The 15,974-nt window shown below is 46.3% G+C and overlaps 1 protein-coding gene across 5 annotated transcripts in view; it reads left to right on the forward strand.

Annotated features, from left to right (window-relative positions):
* The window catches only part of TCERG1L (transcription elongation regulator 1 like), a 403,196-nt gene that overhangs the window by 260,129 nt on the left and 127,093 nt on the right, over positions 1-15,974 (forward strand). For 4 of the 5 annotated variants that reach the window (XM_088791740.1, XM_088791741.1, XM_088791742.1 and 1 more), the window contains 2 exons: positions 8,591-8,737; positions 9,500-9,680. In XM_088791740.1, coding sequence (XP_088647866.1) covers positions 9,533-9,680 — 148 coding nt within the window. In that variant the 5' untranslated portion in view covers positions 8,591-8,737; positions 9,500-9,532. Of the gene's footprint in view, positions 1-5,508; positions 6,578-8,590; positions 8,738-9,499; positions 9,681-15,974 lie in introns of those variants that run through there. The other variant, XM_019728270.3, reaches the window with a different exon arrangement.

Raw genomic sequence — 15,974 nt, forward strand, 5'->3', positions numbered from 1 at the left:
AGTGGCAAGATTTGCTGACTGCACAGAACTATTTAATTGTTCAGGGAAGGAAAACAGACCGTCTTCTAACATATTCTATTTTTTTCTTATCCAAAGAATATTTTATCAAGGTAAAAAATATTAAGATAATCAATGATGCACAGTTAGTCATTTCCTTGTGTGTTTTTTTTTCTGTTCAAAAAATAATTTACAATCATAAGTCGAGAATTTGGATTTAAAGGATTAAGACTGCTGCATTCAGAATTGTCACCAAGCGGGGAGCTTGGCGAAAGGAGACTCATGGGTAACAAGTGGCCGGTCCACACTCCCCAAAGCAAAGCGAAGAGCGTGAACGAGGGTGGACGCATCAACCGGGCCTCAGCACTGCGGCCGGTAGCTGGGTCTGTGGAGGGACCCCACTTCCACCCTGTGCTTTGGGCTCTGGGCCCCGTGTGCGGTCTCACTGCGGGCTGGTCCCAGCGAGTCCTGTTGCACAGGAGGCCCGCGTGGCGCCATCACCACCTCAGGCGGAGGGGGGGGGCACGGGGAGGTCGCAAGCCTGGTCAGCTGGCGCAGCACGGGCGGGCGCTGAGCTCGCAGGACCCCTGCAGCCGTGCTCCCTGCAGGAACCTGCTGTCCTGCTGCCCCTCGAGGGGCCTGCTCTGGGCTGTCGGGAATCCAGACCCCGCCTTCGGACTGGGCGCCCATTTGAACCTGGCTGGGGGCTGCAAAGTGTGGGCAGAGTACAAAGGGCTGAGGAGCCCGCAAAGAGGATGGAGGTTCCCAGTGCTAAGTGCCGGGCGGCTCCCCTGCCCGAGGCCAGTGGCCTCCCCTTTGATCTCGCTGAGGCACCACAGTGAATGTGCTGGAAACAGTGGTAATTCACATGCTCTGCAGTTCGCCCAAGCCGCTTCGCTCCCGAGTTATTTGCAATGAGGGGGTTTGCTGTAGCACGTTTCCCAGCCGTGGCCTCTCTTACACGTCAGCATGTGGCCGGGCCACGTGTAATTAAGCTCAGTGACGGCCAGATGTGCCTCCCCCTGGGACACGGGTGATGGAGAGGCCCACCGTCTCTGCTGTGGTGATAAAACCAGGGGAAGGACGCTGTATGACGACAGGTTGCACGGGGGGTAACACGTCTGGTAGGAGATCAACGTGCTTTGGTAGAATTAGATAAAACTATGAAGTGCAGTGTTCGGTGGAAACAGGAAGTTTCGGTTTTCTGGCGGGTGAGAGGCCTACTTAGCAGGCATCAGGCTGGCTTTCTAGTTGTTGGGTCGGGCTTTGCAGAGAAAGTGCGAACGATTTCGTGTCTCCACTACCCAGCAATCATGCCGCCACATGTGTGTCCCGAGAATAAGCAGCTGCGTAAATCACACGGCTTCTGAGTAGGGAGCCCGGGGGGGTCGTTCTCCTCGGTCTGAGCCGTGAGCGCCTCCTAAGTCATATTCTGTTAAGACAGACGCTCCCGCCCGTCCTCCAGCCGCTGGAGCTGGCAGGCAGTCAGGGGCAGGAAAGGGCATCCTGAGGGCTGGGCATGGCGGGAGGGAGGAGGGGAGCGGAGGGGCGCAGAGACCCCCAAGTCTGTCCGCAGCCTGTTCGGGGCACAGGCTCCTCCCCTGGCACTGACCTCCTTGCCTTCCCAGCAATTCCTGGGTGTAAAGCGCAGACAGAGTGGGGTGGGGTGGGGTGGGTGGGCTCAGAGAGAACTCGCCCCCCCCAGTCCCTCCTGCTCCGCCCTCTGCTCTCTGGGCCCGGAGCACCGAGCACGTAGGGCGAATGGGGCCCACTGCTCCTCATGACCCTGTGCTGGGTGTTGTCACCCCGAGCCCGCCCTCCCCCAGGTCTCTAAGCTTCTCCAGGGACATCTGTCATTCTCTACTCCGGGCACCCAGGCTGCCTTGTATGGATCTAAGCAAAGCCACCCTGGTGGGCACATTCTGTGTGTCATGTGGCTTGGCAGAGGGCCAGGCGGGATCCCAGCCCCTTGGGGCCCCTTTCCTGGGCTCATCACCGCCTGCAAAGCCCTTGGTAGACGGACAAGGTCACATGGCAGATCTGTCTTTGCACTGGGGGTGGGGTGGGGAGGGCCTCAGGAATGGGCCTCCTGGTGATTCCGGGTTGGGGCTCCAATCCAGCATGAGGCTTCTGCTGTCCCATTCAGTGCACATTTGATTTGTCACCAGGTGTCATGGGTGCAGAACCTGGTTCCCACCCAGGGGCCTCATGGTGAGTATCCAGGAGCCCAGCCAGTAGCTGGGTCTGATTTCACAGTAGCCTCACTGCACCCCACACAACCTGCATGCATCCCAGTATTTGGGACGTTTGATATATGTCTTAGGTAAATAGACAGACAGAGTTTCGTAGCTACAAAACGTGACAGGCTGTTGAGTGGCGTCCCCGTTGTCCCACAATTGGTTACTGAATTTCCATTGGGGGCGCACTTACCTAGACTCCTGTGTGTCCTCAGTGGGGTGTTATCCTGCTACAGATAACGGGGTCCTCGAAGAATCTTTGATCATGTGGGAACCTTTAGTAATGCTCTGATATTGAGGGAAATAAGACTTAAAATTGTACAGAGTACGAGAGGCCTTTACACTGTTGTCAAATGCAATATTATAAGGTAACTGTATACAATCTATACTATATGTTAGCACATCATAGGGAGAAAGATGAGTAGAAAATAATACCACGGAGGGGAGGTCGCCGAAGCTCAGGGTTCTTTTCCCTGGTGGGTTGGACTCGTGACGCTTCTCTGTATTGTGCAAACATCTACAGTAACACGCATATAACAACAGCAATAAGAACGCCCTTTATCCCATGAGCACTCCCCTGCCCTTCCATGGTGCTGTCGTGGCCACTGCCTGCCTCAGTTTACCTTTCTGTTTCCTAGGGGAGTTTTCTTCCCATCACCTGACCCCATGAATGGCCTCCCCTCTCCTACTCTGTGCTGGCCAGTGACCCCATCCACCTAGTCACTCAGCAGTGATTAGGGACAGCTGTCACTCTCAATTCTTGTGCTAATTCCAGTTCTGTATCTCCTTCCAAGAGTGTGCCCCAACCCCCAGACTGAAGTTTCCAACTGTGACTCTGATGGATCTTCCCAGGTGTCCCAGAGCCTTCAAAGTAATTCCGTCTAAAGCCAGCCTCTCTGCTGGTCCCCAGAGGCTCCTCACAGTGGCGGAGGGGTGCCCCCACAGGCTCCCAAGTTGGACAGGCCTGTGGGGTTCACAAACTGCTAATTCTTCCTCCTCCTGAGGACGCCAGTCCCCTGCTGGTGGCTTGCTGTCTGGGCTTTCATGCAGGGCCTCAGTATCTGACAGTTGGCGAATTTTCAGGAGGGAAGGACCCCGTGGGATCAGCCCTGTTTGGAGAGCTGCTCTCGCGGTGTGGATGGTGGGTGGGGCAGGGCACAGCTGTGTGTCACCTTGTCCTCCACCCCCTCCCTCCCATATGTTCCCGGCTTTATTTTAACTCTGCAGGCCAGGGAAAAAAGCATTTTCATCTTCCTCTCTCTTTTTTTGGATTCTTACATTTTACTTAGAAAAACAGTAAAATAACTAAAAAACCCCCAAACTTCTACAAGCTGCAAAATCTTGTTTCATTGATCTTCCCTAACGTCCAACATTATTTTCTCCTGAAAGGTAATAAACAACTCAAAACTCATTAGCACATGTAGCTAATTTGCATGTTTCTCCTGGTGCTTGCTTAGGTGCTATTCTGTCTCCCCTTACCTGGAAATTTCTGAATAATATGGACAGATTTAAGGTTGTTTTTATTGCTTAAGAGAACTTAAGACTAGATTATATATAAAACCCTTTATAAAGAAAAATTTTCACTGGTTCTCACAGGTAGATAAAGGGCCTGAGTTGATGGGTGCGTCATATGCCCTGCCCAGGTCTGACCTCTGGGGGCACTGATGGGTCAGCAGACTTCCTGCCAGCAGCACCGGTCTACCTGTCACAGAGCCTCTGCTCACAAGTGGGCGGTCATCTGATTTCTGGCCCTCTGGGAGGACAGGGTTTCCTGCTTCAAGAGAGTCCTGTGAAATCCCCATGGGAATGAGAGTGTCTGCTGTTCATGGGAGTGCAGGGCTGCTCTTGGTTTGAGTGTGGGGGGAAACCCTGAGACGAATCCTGCTGAAATGAGAGCCTGAAGCGGGGGTTAAGCCCATGTCCTGTGTACCCCAATCACATCAGTTAGTTAATTGGCGGAAATTGCCCTGCGTCTCTGTTCTGCTTGGCTGTGTCCCTGGAATTCAGCACACAGCAGAGTGTGGAGAAGGGGTTCAAAGCACTGTGTTAAATGAATACAGTTAAGCCTGTGGCAGGAAATGGCAGAGCAGTTTGGGCTGCTTTGAGGTTCCTGTGAATAGTTACTTGTGATTTTCTGCTCTTCAGAGTCAAGAAGTAGCTCACCGCACCATGTGCTCAGGGCACGGGAAAGCCCAGGGAGGGGACATCAATCACCAGGTGACAAAAGCTGACTTTTAGCAGACCTCCAAGGACAGTGCTGTGTGGGAATGGGGCAAGACACCTCCCGCAGTGCCTGCTGAGGCACAGATGGTGACAAAACCCGCCTTCCCAGGCGCGTGGGGTCAGCGCAGGCAGCACTTCATTTTTGTTGGGGACAGCATGGCAGCTGGGCACTGCCACCACCGGTCCCCTGGCCCAGCCTCCAAATGATGGAAAAGGGACGGATAACTCTTACTCCAACAGGAACAAGAGGTCCCGTCAACCTGCCTAAAGATGCCTCCCCCAGTTCCTTAGTCTGGCTGGGCCCATCAAGATCCAGACACTTATATCACATGTGTGTGCACTTACAAATGTATGCACACAAATTAAGGGCTCAAGCTGAATAGTAACAGCCTCAAAATCTGCAGAGCTTTCTGATTCTAGGTGAGAAAAAAACCAAAATCTTGCCAGCACTTTTGCATCAAAGAGAGAAATAAACTTGCTAATTGAAAAATGGTTTGCATGGAGGAAAATATGAAGATGCCAGCTATGCAAATTAACATATGCCTAGATCTAAAAGAAAGCGTGCCAGGCCAGGAGGAAAGTAAACAAATTAGATTATGAGGAAACAACCTTAGCGGTACATTGAAAGCACTCTGGCGCTTTGGTTGATCTCAGGAGGGCGGTTCCGAGAGTCTCAGGTGTGTCTGTGGGTGCAGGAGGGTGGGTGCGCGCTCTCCCGCCAGGTCAGGGTGGGCTTTTCATACAAGCATGGGAATGAACACACGCCTCACTCCCCATTGAGCGACCTGCGGACTTCCTTAGCCCAGGGGCGCAGTCTCCGTCCTGCTCTCAGCATGAATTGCCCACGGCTAGGCTAGGTCTCAGAGCTGCTTTTGCCGGCAGGGGATCCTAAGGAGGAGACCCCGCGTTCCAGGGACCCGTGTGTGGCAGAAGGGCGGTCCCCCGAGTAGCTGGGACGCGCGCCGCCTGGCGGTGACTGCGCGTGAGCCGCGCTTAGCCAGGCGCTGGGCGGCTCTGCAGGCGAAGGCTGTGCTCTGGGGCGAGCCAGGGTTCCCGGGGGAAGGGTCCGTCCATGGCCCTGGGGCTCGCGGGCACCTGAGGCCGCGGGTAGTGGGTAAAGGAGGAACGCAGTCCTGTGCCGGCGGGAACCGAGGAACAGTTCACAGTGTGCATCCCAGCGACAAGCGGGACGTCCTGTGCAAAGGCCCGGAGGCGAACTGCCTGCGGCGTGCGGTAGGGGCCGCCGGGGCAGAGGACCGTTGCGGGCTCAGGAAAGTGTTGGGCAGATTTCCCCCAGAGAAATCGGCCCGTCCGCAGTGGCAACCAGTGCCGCCTAGCGTCAGGGTCTGCAACCAGCATCCCTCGGGGCCCTGCGCCCTTGACCTGAGTAAAGCCAGGCAGACAGCGGACCTGGCGCGGTCCTGGCTGGCGCCCCCAGCCCTGTCCGGCGACAGGACCTGCCGGCTCGTGCGCCGCCACGTTGGCCTCCGCTCGCCGCTGCGTGTGGATTCGGCTTCTGGGTCGGCCGTGCGTGCCTCCCGTGCCGCGCGCACCGTCCACAAGGGCCGGCGGCCTCCAGGGCCGCCCGGGATCCCGGCCAGGCGCGCCCTCCGGGCCGCGCGCCCCCGCCCGCCGCCTGCACAGTGGTCCAGAGGCGCCGGTGCGCAGAGCGCGCGGGCGGGAGCCCGGGAGAGCGGCGGGCGGGAGGAGGGGCTCCCCGCGCGGGGCAGGGGCGGAGCGAGCGGCTGCGCCGCGGAACCGAGTGAGTTCGCTCCGGCGCCCGCGCCCCCGCCGGCCCGCCGCCGCCCGCGCGGGGATGTAGGATGCTGGTGGGCGCCGGGCTCCAGCGGCGGCGGCAGCCTCTACTGTGGCCGATGAATGCGGACCCGCCGCCGCCGCCCTGGGTCTGGATGGTCCCCGGTCCGGCCGGGCTGCTCCGGCTGGGAGCCGGGGTCGCGCCCCCGCCCGTGCTGCTGGCCGCGGCCCAGCCCCCCGCCGCTCCGCTGCTCCCGGGGCTGCCCGGCTGGCAAGCCCCAGGCGAGACTCTGCTGCCTCTGCTGCCGCTGTCCTCTGCGCCAGACCACGCCGCCGCCGCGCACCACCCCCTGCTCAGCGGGCAGGTAACGTGTCCCTGTCCCAGACCTCGGCTCCGGGTCCCCGGGCTCCCCACTGCCGGCCCTGGAGCTTGCGCTCTCCTGCTCCCACCTTCCCCTCCCCGCCGCCGGCGTGGTCCTGGCTCCCCAAACCATTAGGGCGCAGCCTGGCAGCCGTGCATCTGCAACAAAGTTCATGCTTCCACGTCCCGTTCTGCCTTCAGGCAGCTTTTGCGGTATTTCTTCGCGGTCTCTCAGCTGAACAATTTAGAGACCCGCTCAGGGAGGCCAGACTTGGGGCCGCCCTGGCTGCAACTTTCCCTGGGGCCGGGGTCGCTGTCCAGGCGCGGTGCTGAAGTGGCCGCCGCCAGAGCCCAGCGTTGCAGCCGCGCACCTTGGCCGACTTATCGCAGAGAAGTTAATACTTTTACAGTCTCTGCCAGACTTGAAAAGCAAACTGGGAATCAATAGCTATTTCTGATTCTGATCTCTCTCTTTTTTTAAAAATGTGAAAATAGACTCAGGACAATGCTTAAGAGAATTCAAACCCATGGAAGCTGGCAGGGAAATCCTGCCTTTAATATTAAGAAACGTTAACCGGTGATGCCTCTCCCACCCCAACCTACGTCCGCCTGAGCCCACCTAATTAGCTAATGCCATATTTCACTTTAGCATACTTTGGCGTTTAAAACCTGGAATTAAAAAGAAAAAGTCACTGTACCTTTGATTAACTGTGCAGTAGAGCAAGGCAGGCTGGTTTTGGCAAGATCCATTGTTTGCTATCTAACTATGCAGATGCATTTAAATCAGGGAATAACATGTATTTTATTCCAAGGACTGTCTTCATTAGCATATTCAAATGAGTAGTATGTTAGAATAACCATTTAATTAATTTCATTCCAATATTATCTTGTTTACTTTTCTAAAAGATGTTTTTAAACTCCTCCTAAATTGTTCTGTAGACCTAATGATACATCACATATGCAGTCTTGGATATCGTATTTTGATGTGTGATGCAGTTCATATTGGGTTTTATTGAATAAGCCTTGGTAGCTTTTTCAATATTTTGGACGGGTTGTTATATCAGAGCACTGCCACTAGAGGTATATAACGTCAAGGATCTATATTTTTTCCTCCGTATAGAACACTGCATTTTTTCCCCTTGTAAATTAAAAAACAATTTTTTAAAACCTTATTATTAATCTTTTAAATATTTTTTTGTGCTCCATGTTTTCTATTAAGTGACAATATTTAGAACGAGAAGAATATTTTCACGTAACAGAAAATAGAAACACTTTTGTGATTTTAAAAGACATAGCTGTTGAAGCATTCAATATCACTGAGCTTTGATTTGATTAGTTCTCACTGGTGAAGATTCTGTTATTTTTAATTAGGGATACTGTGTGTGCCCGCAATGCCCGCCCCTTCAGGGTTTGCTCTTTTCCTCTGCGCCTGGATCTCCAGTTATGTGATAAGCTCACTTACATCTTCTTTACCTTGAACTCTGTTTGCATTTGTGAACCTTGGGAAACTTTGAATCTTAACCTCTTAGCTAGCTTTATTTTTAAAATATTACTTGGTTTGTTTTTAAAATGATAGGTATAATTAATACAAAATGTTATATTGAAAGGAATATTATAACATACAACTCTCTGCTTGCTTACAAAAAGAAGCCAAGAATTATAAAAGGATGCCTAGCATTTCACTTTCCATTGTGGTTCCTCATTCATTGTCTTGGGGCCGAGACCCACTTCTTAGCACGTTCTCATGGTTTTGTACTTAGTTCTTTCTCAGCCTTGAAGAACGCAGTGTGGGTAATGCTTTGTGAGGATTCAGATACGAAAACCTGGACATTTTTAAATTTTGTGAAAATGTGTGGCCTTTCTTGACTGAATGCAGAGGGAATTTTTCTCATAATCATATACATACATTTTAAAATTCCCCCCCTTTAAAAAGCAGCCACCCCAACATCTCCTGGTGCAAAGTAGAGTTGGTTGTTACCGGCTAACGAGCGTTCCCCCCTCTGTTCTTGGGTTTCAGTGGCTCTTCGGTGGCCATTCTCCATCAGTAGGACTGTCCCCCTCTTCCACTGTGGAGTTGGTGCCTGTTTTCCCACATGTCTGCACACCTGCTCTTCCTCACCCTGTTGGGAAAAGCTGGACAGACAAACGGATACCTAACTATAAGGTAAAATGCAGTAGTTTAATTGGATAAATGGTCTTTAGTGATTAAATTGTTGGGTATTTCCATAACAACAGAAAACAATGTATTTTCTATTTTCTAATTGCAATAGATTGACCATCTAGATCTAAAGAGAAATCCTTTTGGAATACGATCGGTCTATTCAAAACACCAGCAGATGGGGGTGGGGTGGGGTGGGGGTCATTTTGTTTTAGCTTAAAATATTTGGAGTCCATTGAACAATATAAATTTTTCAATGGTGAATGAGAATCTACTTTTCAAAAATTTAAATCTGCCACAATTTATCGATAAATAGCCTTAAACATTATGTAATTGAAGTATAAAATTGAAGCATGAGTTTTTCTTGCTATTACTGCTCTCTGTGTTCATCTTTCTGATGGCTCATCTTGCCTTTGAATTCAAATTTACCGATTATACTTTGTTTATTTGAAAACGGAAACAAATGTAATGTGGTGACTTGTCTGTGCCGCACCATTTACCTCACTGGGGTGATTCATTTGTAAACTGGCTGCTGGGCTGAATTAACCAAGTCAATAGTTGAAGACCAGCCCAGACAACTTTGTCCAGACGGTGATTAGTATTGGAGCCCCTTGGGTCTTTAAGTTGTAGGGTGAGGCCTTCATAGAGTCCCCCACGTACAGACTGTCCGATATTTGATCAATGCGAGACAAGATAAATATTTTAGTCGTCTTTAGCTTTTACCATGCGCATGGTCTTAAATGTTATACTTGCTTTCTTTTTGGACAGATCTTTTTAAATAATTCCTTTGCTCTGGACTCAATGTGGATCTATCCCGAGGAATCAAGATTGTTCCATGGGTACGAAAAGCCTCATTTAGTGGCAAATCAAGTGGCCATGTCTCTGTCCAGGCCAGCTCCTGCCTCCAGGCCGCTCCCCACCGCGGTGTTAGCACCTCAGACCATACCAGGTTGGTGCCCAAATAGTGGTGACAGTGTGCTGTTTTCTTCTTTAGCCACAAGTTAGTTCATTTTAGGTATGAAAACTATATTTGTCATTTTAATGAAACAATTATTTTAAATTCTTTCAGTAAAGTATAACTTCTTTTCATAGGCATGACTCCTTTTTATAAAGAAATTAAGTTTTGGGTAGCTTATTCACAATGTTTTTGGGGTATGAAATGTATTTTAAGATGAGGAGATGGCTGAAGGAATATGCCAGAATCATATTTTTGGTGCCGCATTTTTAGAATTGGACCAGATCTTCTAGTGGTTGCTCTCAATAGGGGCATTAATTGATCAGGCAATTCATTTAAAAACGGTGTCTTGCGTGGCGAAAGGTACACGCAGCAGCAGAGCTCTGCAGGACACAGGCACGTGTACGATTTTTGTGAATTTTGCCTCCACATTGGGGTGATACTGGCAATGGTCTATAAAAATAGACTGTTTGGGAGATGAATTTTGTTCTATCTTAGGAGTCTAGTGAACTGAAAGAACATTTGTCCTGGAACAGACTCCCATGAAGTCATCCCTAGATGAAAGATTGTGTAGTAAACTTACATAGTAACAGGAGAATAAAATCGTCTTGCGAATTTTTAAATTGATTTTTAAGATCACCTTAACATGTGATCATATTATAAAAGCAAATGCTGCCCGTGCCAAAATTATCTTGCAACACCTTCCATTATGGAATATTTTACGACTTCAGAATTACATTATCTTCCTGTAATTTCCTACCTACCAAGCTTGTTTCAATATGTGTCTCTAAAATTTAGTAATAGGACATGCTCCCGTGGATAATGCAGTACTAGTTGAGGAGATCTATTTGTTTTCTTCTCTGCCTACCTGATGTATTCTAATTTCCTGTGGGTCTTGTTTAGTAATAAGTCAGGAAGAACAACTCAACGATTTGTATTTTTCATGGGCCTTAATGATTCTTGAGTGAAACTTGCCTTCTGTCCTCGTAATGAGGCATTACTGAGTTATTAAAATCTGAATGAGCATCATCCATGCATACATTTATAAACATTTTACACTAAGATGATTATGTTTCCTATTTCATTTAATGATAATAAAAGATGATTAGATAGCATGTATTATACAAGGATTCCATGACTTTAGCTGGCTCTTTTGGTATATGTAAAAATAATATTTTAGTATCCCAATGCATTGGAAATAACTGTTGCCAAAATAATTAGCAAATTTAGTTCAAAAACCAGTAAAATCGGTTCAGCTGTTCCAGCAAAATCTTTAAGTGAACTTTATACCTCTCGGCTCACTTTTGACTATTATATAGACATTTTGCAATATATCTTAATCCTCTTCTTAGAAACTCATGCTATGAACACGCCAAATATCTATTTAGTTGAAGAAGCTGTTGATGTAAGAAACGTCCAGTCCTGTAGAGAATTTTTGTAGGAGTTTATTTGAGCCAAACTGACAACACTTGCCAGGAAGCCAGATCTCAGATGCTCCAGAGAATGAGAGTTCTGCAGCGTCTTTTACGCAGTTGAAATTCAGGAGGGAGCATAAGGAAGCTGACGTGAAGGTAGGAGAAAGCCAGGTGGGGTGGGTTACAGGGGAGTTAAGACTATGTGCTCTCTTGAGGCGGGTAATACCCTTCAAGGGGTGTTACTTCCGGTATTTCAGAGGTGTGTTAACCTAGACGCATGAGAACCAGGGACAGAGCTGGTTTCACACCTTTCACTGAAGAGGTTGGAGGCCTGGGACAGGACCACCCACCGCGGCCCAGGGAGGAACTGAGGATCACATCACCTGCTGAGGGTATTTTCTCATCCAAAACTCACCCTTTTGGTCATAAATCAGTATGAAGTGTGCATTGATGGCCAGCCTTTTGTTCGTTTAGTGTGGTCTCACAGGGCTGGGAAGGCTCCTTCCTAGGAGGTCTCAGTATTGACATTGTTTTGCTGAAACAGTGGACATTGGGGAGGGGGCAATACTCTAACCACAGGATGTGAGTTGAGGCTGAATTGTTCCCAGAAAGGGGAAGGCAGGTAAATGGAAGGCAGTCAAGTCTTAGGGCCCTCATTGTGAAAATCCTCTCTGGATCATTTCTATTCTGTGAGCTGTCCTGATCCGAATTTTGCCTTCTGTCTCATTTTTTCTGTATTTAGCATCTAGTATAGCATTTACATAAGCCATCAAAAGAGACGTTAACAGTCATCTTACACATGTTCAGTAATCATAACCAGTTGGACTATATAGAAAAACCCAAAGAACAAGTGTAATTATTGTGACTAATATCATTAGCAGGCAGGTAAAGACAATTGAACAGTTGGTTTCGGAGTGAAACATCCATCGGCAGGGATACGAGCCTCGCCGGTGTCGTGGGCTCGCAGTCTAACTGTGATGTCGGCCGCTTCTTGTCCTCACGGAGCCTTTCATGCCTGTCGCAGGCCGAGGCGCGTGTCGGAGACAAGGATAGATGTCTGCTTGTGGTCAGGTGCCTGATAAGGTCCCTTCCAACCAAGCCGGAGAGTGTCTTTTATTTGATGTCCTTTCTAATAAACAGAATCTCCAGGTGGCAGTCAGTGATCTTTAAAGTCTTTGTCTCCTGGGAGCTCCCTGTGAAAGGAAGTGGTTACCTGTTTGGCATTTTCTTGATGTGACTTTATCAAGCCTTGGCAATAGTGTAAGATGTCTCCTTTCAGGAGTGTCAGCTCATAAGTTCTTTCATCCAATTTAAGTCCAGCTTAAATGTACTACGAAAATGGCGCTTGCCAGGGAGCAGGGAAGAACCGCAAAGCCATCTTGGGTTTTCCATAGCCTTATTTGTTTAATTTGCAGCCACTGTTTGCCCACGCAATATACCTAGAAGTTTTTCATCACTTGTTTTACAATGTTTCCTATACAATTTAACATAAAAACAAAACTTTTGAGGTATTCCAGAGACCCTTCTAGAAAACTGCAGAGGTATTCCTACATGTATTGAGATTTTAACCCTTAAAACCTCAATTTCTAATGAATATTAAGAAGTAAGCAATGAGCATTCTTTAACTTGGCAAATTTATGAAGACATTTTACAACCTCTAGAAACATATTCTGTAGAGATCAAAGTCAATTATTAACATGAACTTATTTTTGTAAACCCGGGTAAAATACAAATATTTACTATCAATAATTCAAAAGGCATGTCTGTTCTTAAACCAACAAACTTAAACTAGCTTTTATTTACTAAGGATTAATGTTGGAGAATGTGAACTTGAAAAGCATTTCAGTGACTTTCTATATTTCTAAGAATTTTAGAATACCCAATTTTATAAGCTCTTGCCTTTAAATTAATTTTAGCAATACCATCTGGAAGTAGAAAATTATTTCACATTTATAATATTCATATATAGACACACACAGATGGACACAAACAGATCTTTTAACCATGAGAAAAACTCACTAGTTTATGAAAGAACAGTTGGATCCAAATTTTGCCCTGGTGGCATTTTTTAACTTATATCTGTCCTTGACAAGTCAAGTTCCAAATGACCTCCCCCCTTTTAAAACAAGGACAGCCATTTTTAATACCCCAAAGAACAGGGTTGGCATCTAAACAACATCTTAGGTTGATCCATTTATCTAAATCCTTTCTGAAACTTTGAGAGGCCAATTAAATATGTTTTCCTAATTTTATAGCTTGCTTTTTCTAGTTGTGTGTCCAAAAAGATCAATTTAGAAATACCAAGGCGTCCTCATCGTGGCCATCTTAGCATTAATGAGAGGCTGACTGTCATTGGGCTTGTTGGCCCTGGAGGTACGATCTCCCATTTTAATTTTAGTGTTTTTTTTTTTTTTCTGTAAGATCTGTAGAGTCTGAGCAAACTTCTAGGGAAAACCAGCCTTTACGTGCATGTCTCCAGATGAGCCACATGGGGTGCACATCCCTATAGGTTTGCTTCATGCCCTGGAGGAGACTTTTCCTTGGGTGACCCCACAGATCCTTAGTCAACCAGGAATACCTGAGCAAGGGCCAGTGAGCGCTCACCAGACTCCACTGGAACCACAGTGCTTTCCAAGGCACAGGCCCTTCTTGAATATTCCTTCATGATTGAAAAAACAGATGAAAAACAAACAGATAAACAAACTCACAACAAATTGAGAATAGAAAAAGCATACATACTCCAACATAATAAAGGCCATATATGACAAACTCACAGCTGGCATCATACTCAACCTTAAAAGGATGAAAGCGTTTCTTTTAATATCAGGAACAAGACAAGGATGCCCCCTCTCACCACTCTTATTCAACGTAGTATTGAAAGTCCTAGGTGAAGCAATCAGGCAAATCAATCAATCAATCAATCAATCAATCAATCAAACCAGGAAGGAAGAAGTAAAATTGTCTTTATAGAAAATCCTAAGAGACTACCAAAAAACTCTTGGAACTAATCAACAAATTCAACAAAGTTGCAGGATACAAAATCAACATTCAGAAATCAGTTGAGTTTCTATGCATTATCAATGAAATACCTGAAAAAGAAATAAAAAAATAAACCCATTCATAATAGTATCAAACAAAAAACTTTAGGAATACGTTTAACCACGGAAGTAAAAGATCTGCACAATGAAAACTGCAAGACTTTGATGAAAGAAATTGAAGAGACACAAATGGAAAGACATCCCATGTTCATGGATCAGAAGAATTAATATAAATGTAATATAAAATATAAAAATGTAATATAAAATGTCCATTCTACCCAAAGCCAAGTATAGATTCAATGCAATCCCTATTAAAATTCCAATGACATTTTTCACAAAAATAGAGAAAACAATCTTAAAATATTTATGGAACTGTAAACTACCCTGAAGAGCCAGAGCAATCCTGAGAAAGAACAAAGCCAGAGGCATCACACTTCCTGGTTTCAAACTATCATAGAGAGCTCTAGTCATCAGAACAGTGTGGTACTGCCATAAAAACAGACACATAGACGAATGGAACAGAAAAGTGAGCTCAGAAACAAACTCCTGCACATATGGTCAACTAATATTTGACAAGGGAGCTAAAAACAGTTAATGGGGAGCGGATAATAAATTTATCTTTTCAATAAATGATGCTGGGAAAACTGGATAACTACATGCAGAAAAATAAAATTAGAACCTGTCTTACACCACTTACATAAGTAATAACTTAAACATAAGACCTGAAATCATACAATTGCTAGAAGAAAACATAAAGAAAATCTCGTTGACACTGGTCTCAGCAACAATTTTCTGGATATAACTCCAAAAACACACATCAAAACAGAAAAAACCAACAGTGGGATTACATCAAATTAAAAAGTTTCTGCTCAGCAAAAGAATTAATCAAGAAAATGAAACGGCCAGTGAGAGCTACAGAATGGGAGAAAATGTTTGCAAATCATGTGTCTGATAAGGGGTTAATATCTAAAATACATAAAGAACTCATACAACTCAATAACAAAAAACAAACAAACAAAAACCCCCAAACAATCTGATTTAAAATGGGCAGAGAAACTAAATAGACATCTCTCCAAAGAAGACATACAAATGGTCAACAGGTACATGAAAAGATACTTAATATCACTAATCATCAGGGAAATACAAATCCAAACCACTACGAGAGATCACCTCACTCCTGTCAGAGTGGCTGTTATCACAAAGGCAAGTGATAACACGTGTTGGAGAGGTTGCGGGGGGGAAAAGGGAGCCTCGTGCACTGCGGGTGGGAATGTAAGTGGGTTCAATCACCATGGAAAACAGCACAGAGTTTCCTCATAAAATTAAAAATAGAACTACCATAAGACCCAGCAATTCAACTTCTGGGCATATTTTCAAAAGAAATGAAAACAGGATATCAAAAAGATATCAGCACTCCCATTTTTATTGCAGAATTATTCACAATAGCCAAGATATGGAACCAGCCTAAGTATCTACGTATCTCCATCTACAGATGAGTGAATAAACGAGATATAGTTTTATATATATACACATTATACATTATATATATATACATTATACATTATGTTATTATATAATGTATATATATAACTATATCTCTTTATAATAATATAATGTGTGTGTATATCTATCTACCTATATATATCAGAATATTATTCAACCATGAGAAAAAAGAAATCCTGCTATTTGTGACAACATGGATGGACCTAGAGGGCATTATGCTAACAGAGATAAGTCAGACACAGACAGACAAATACCATGTGATTTCACTTACATGTGGAATCTAAAAAAGCCAAACTCACAGAAACAAAGAGTAGAATGGAGGTTGCCAGGGG

The sequence above is a fragment of the Rhinolophus sinicus genome, chromosome 15 (genome assembly GCF_057876585.1).
Source record: "Rhinolophus sinicus isolate RSI-liver-muscle chromosome 15, RSI-T2T, whole genome shotgun sequence".
NCBI classification, from domain to species: domain Eukaryota; kingdom Metazoa; phylum Chordata; class Mammalia; order Chiroptera; family Rhinolophidae; genus Rhinolophus; species Rhinolophus sinicus.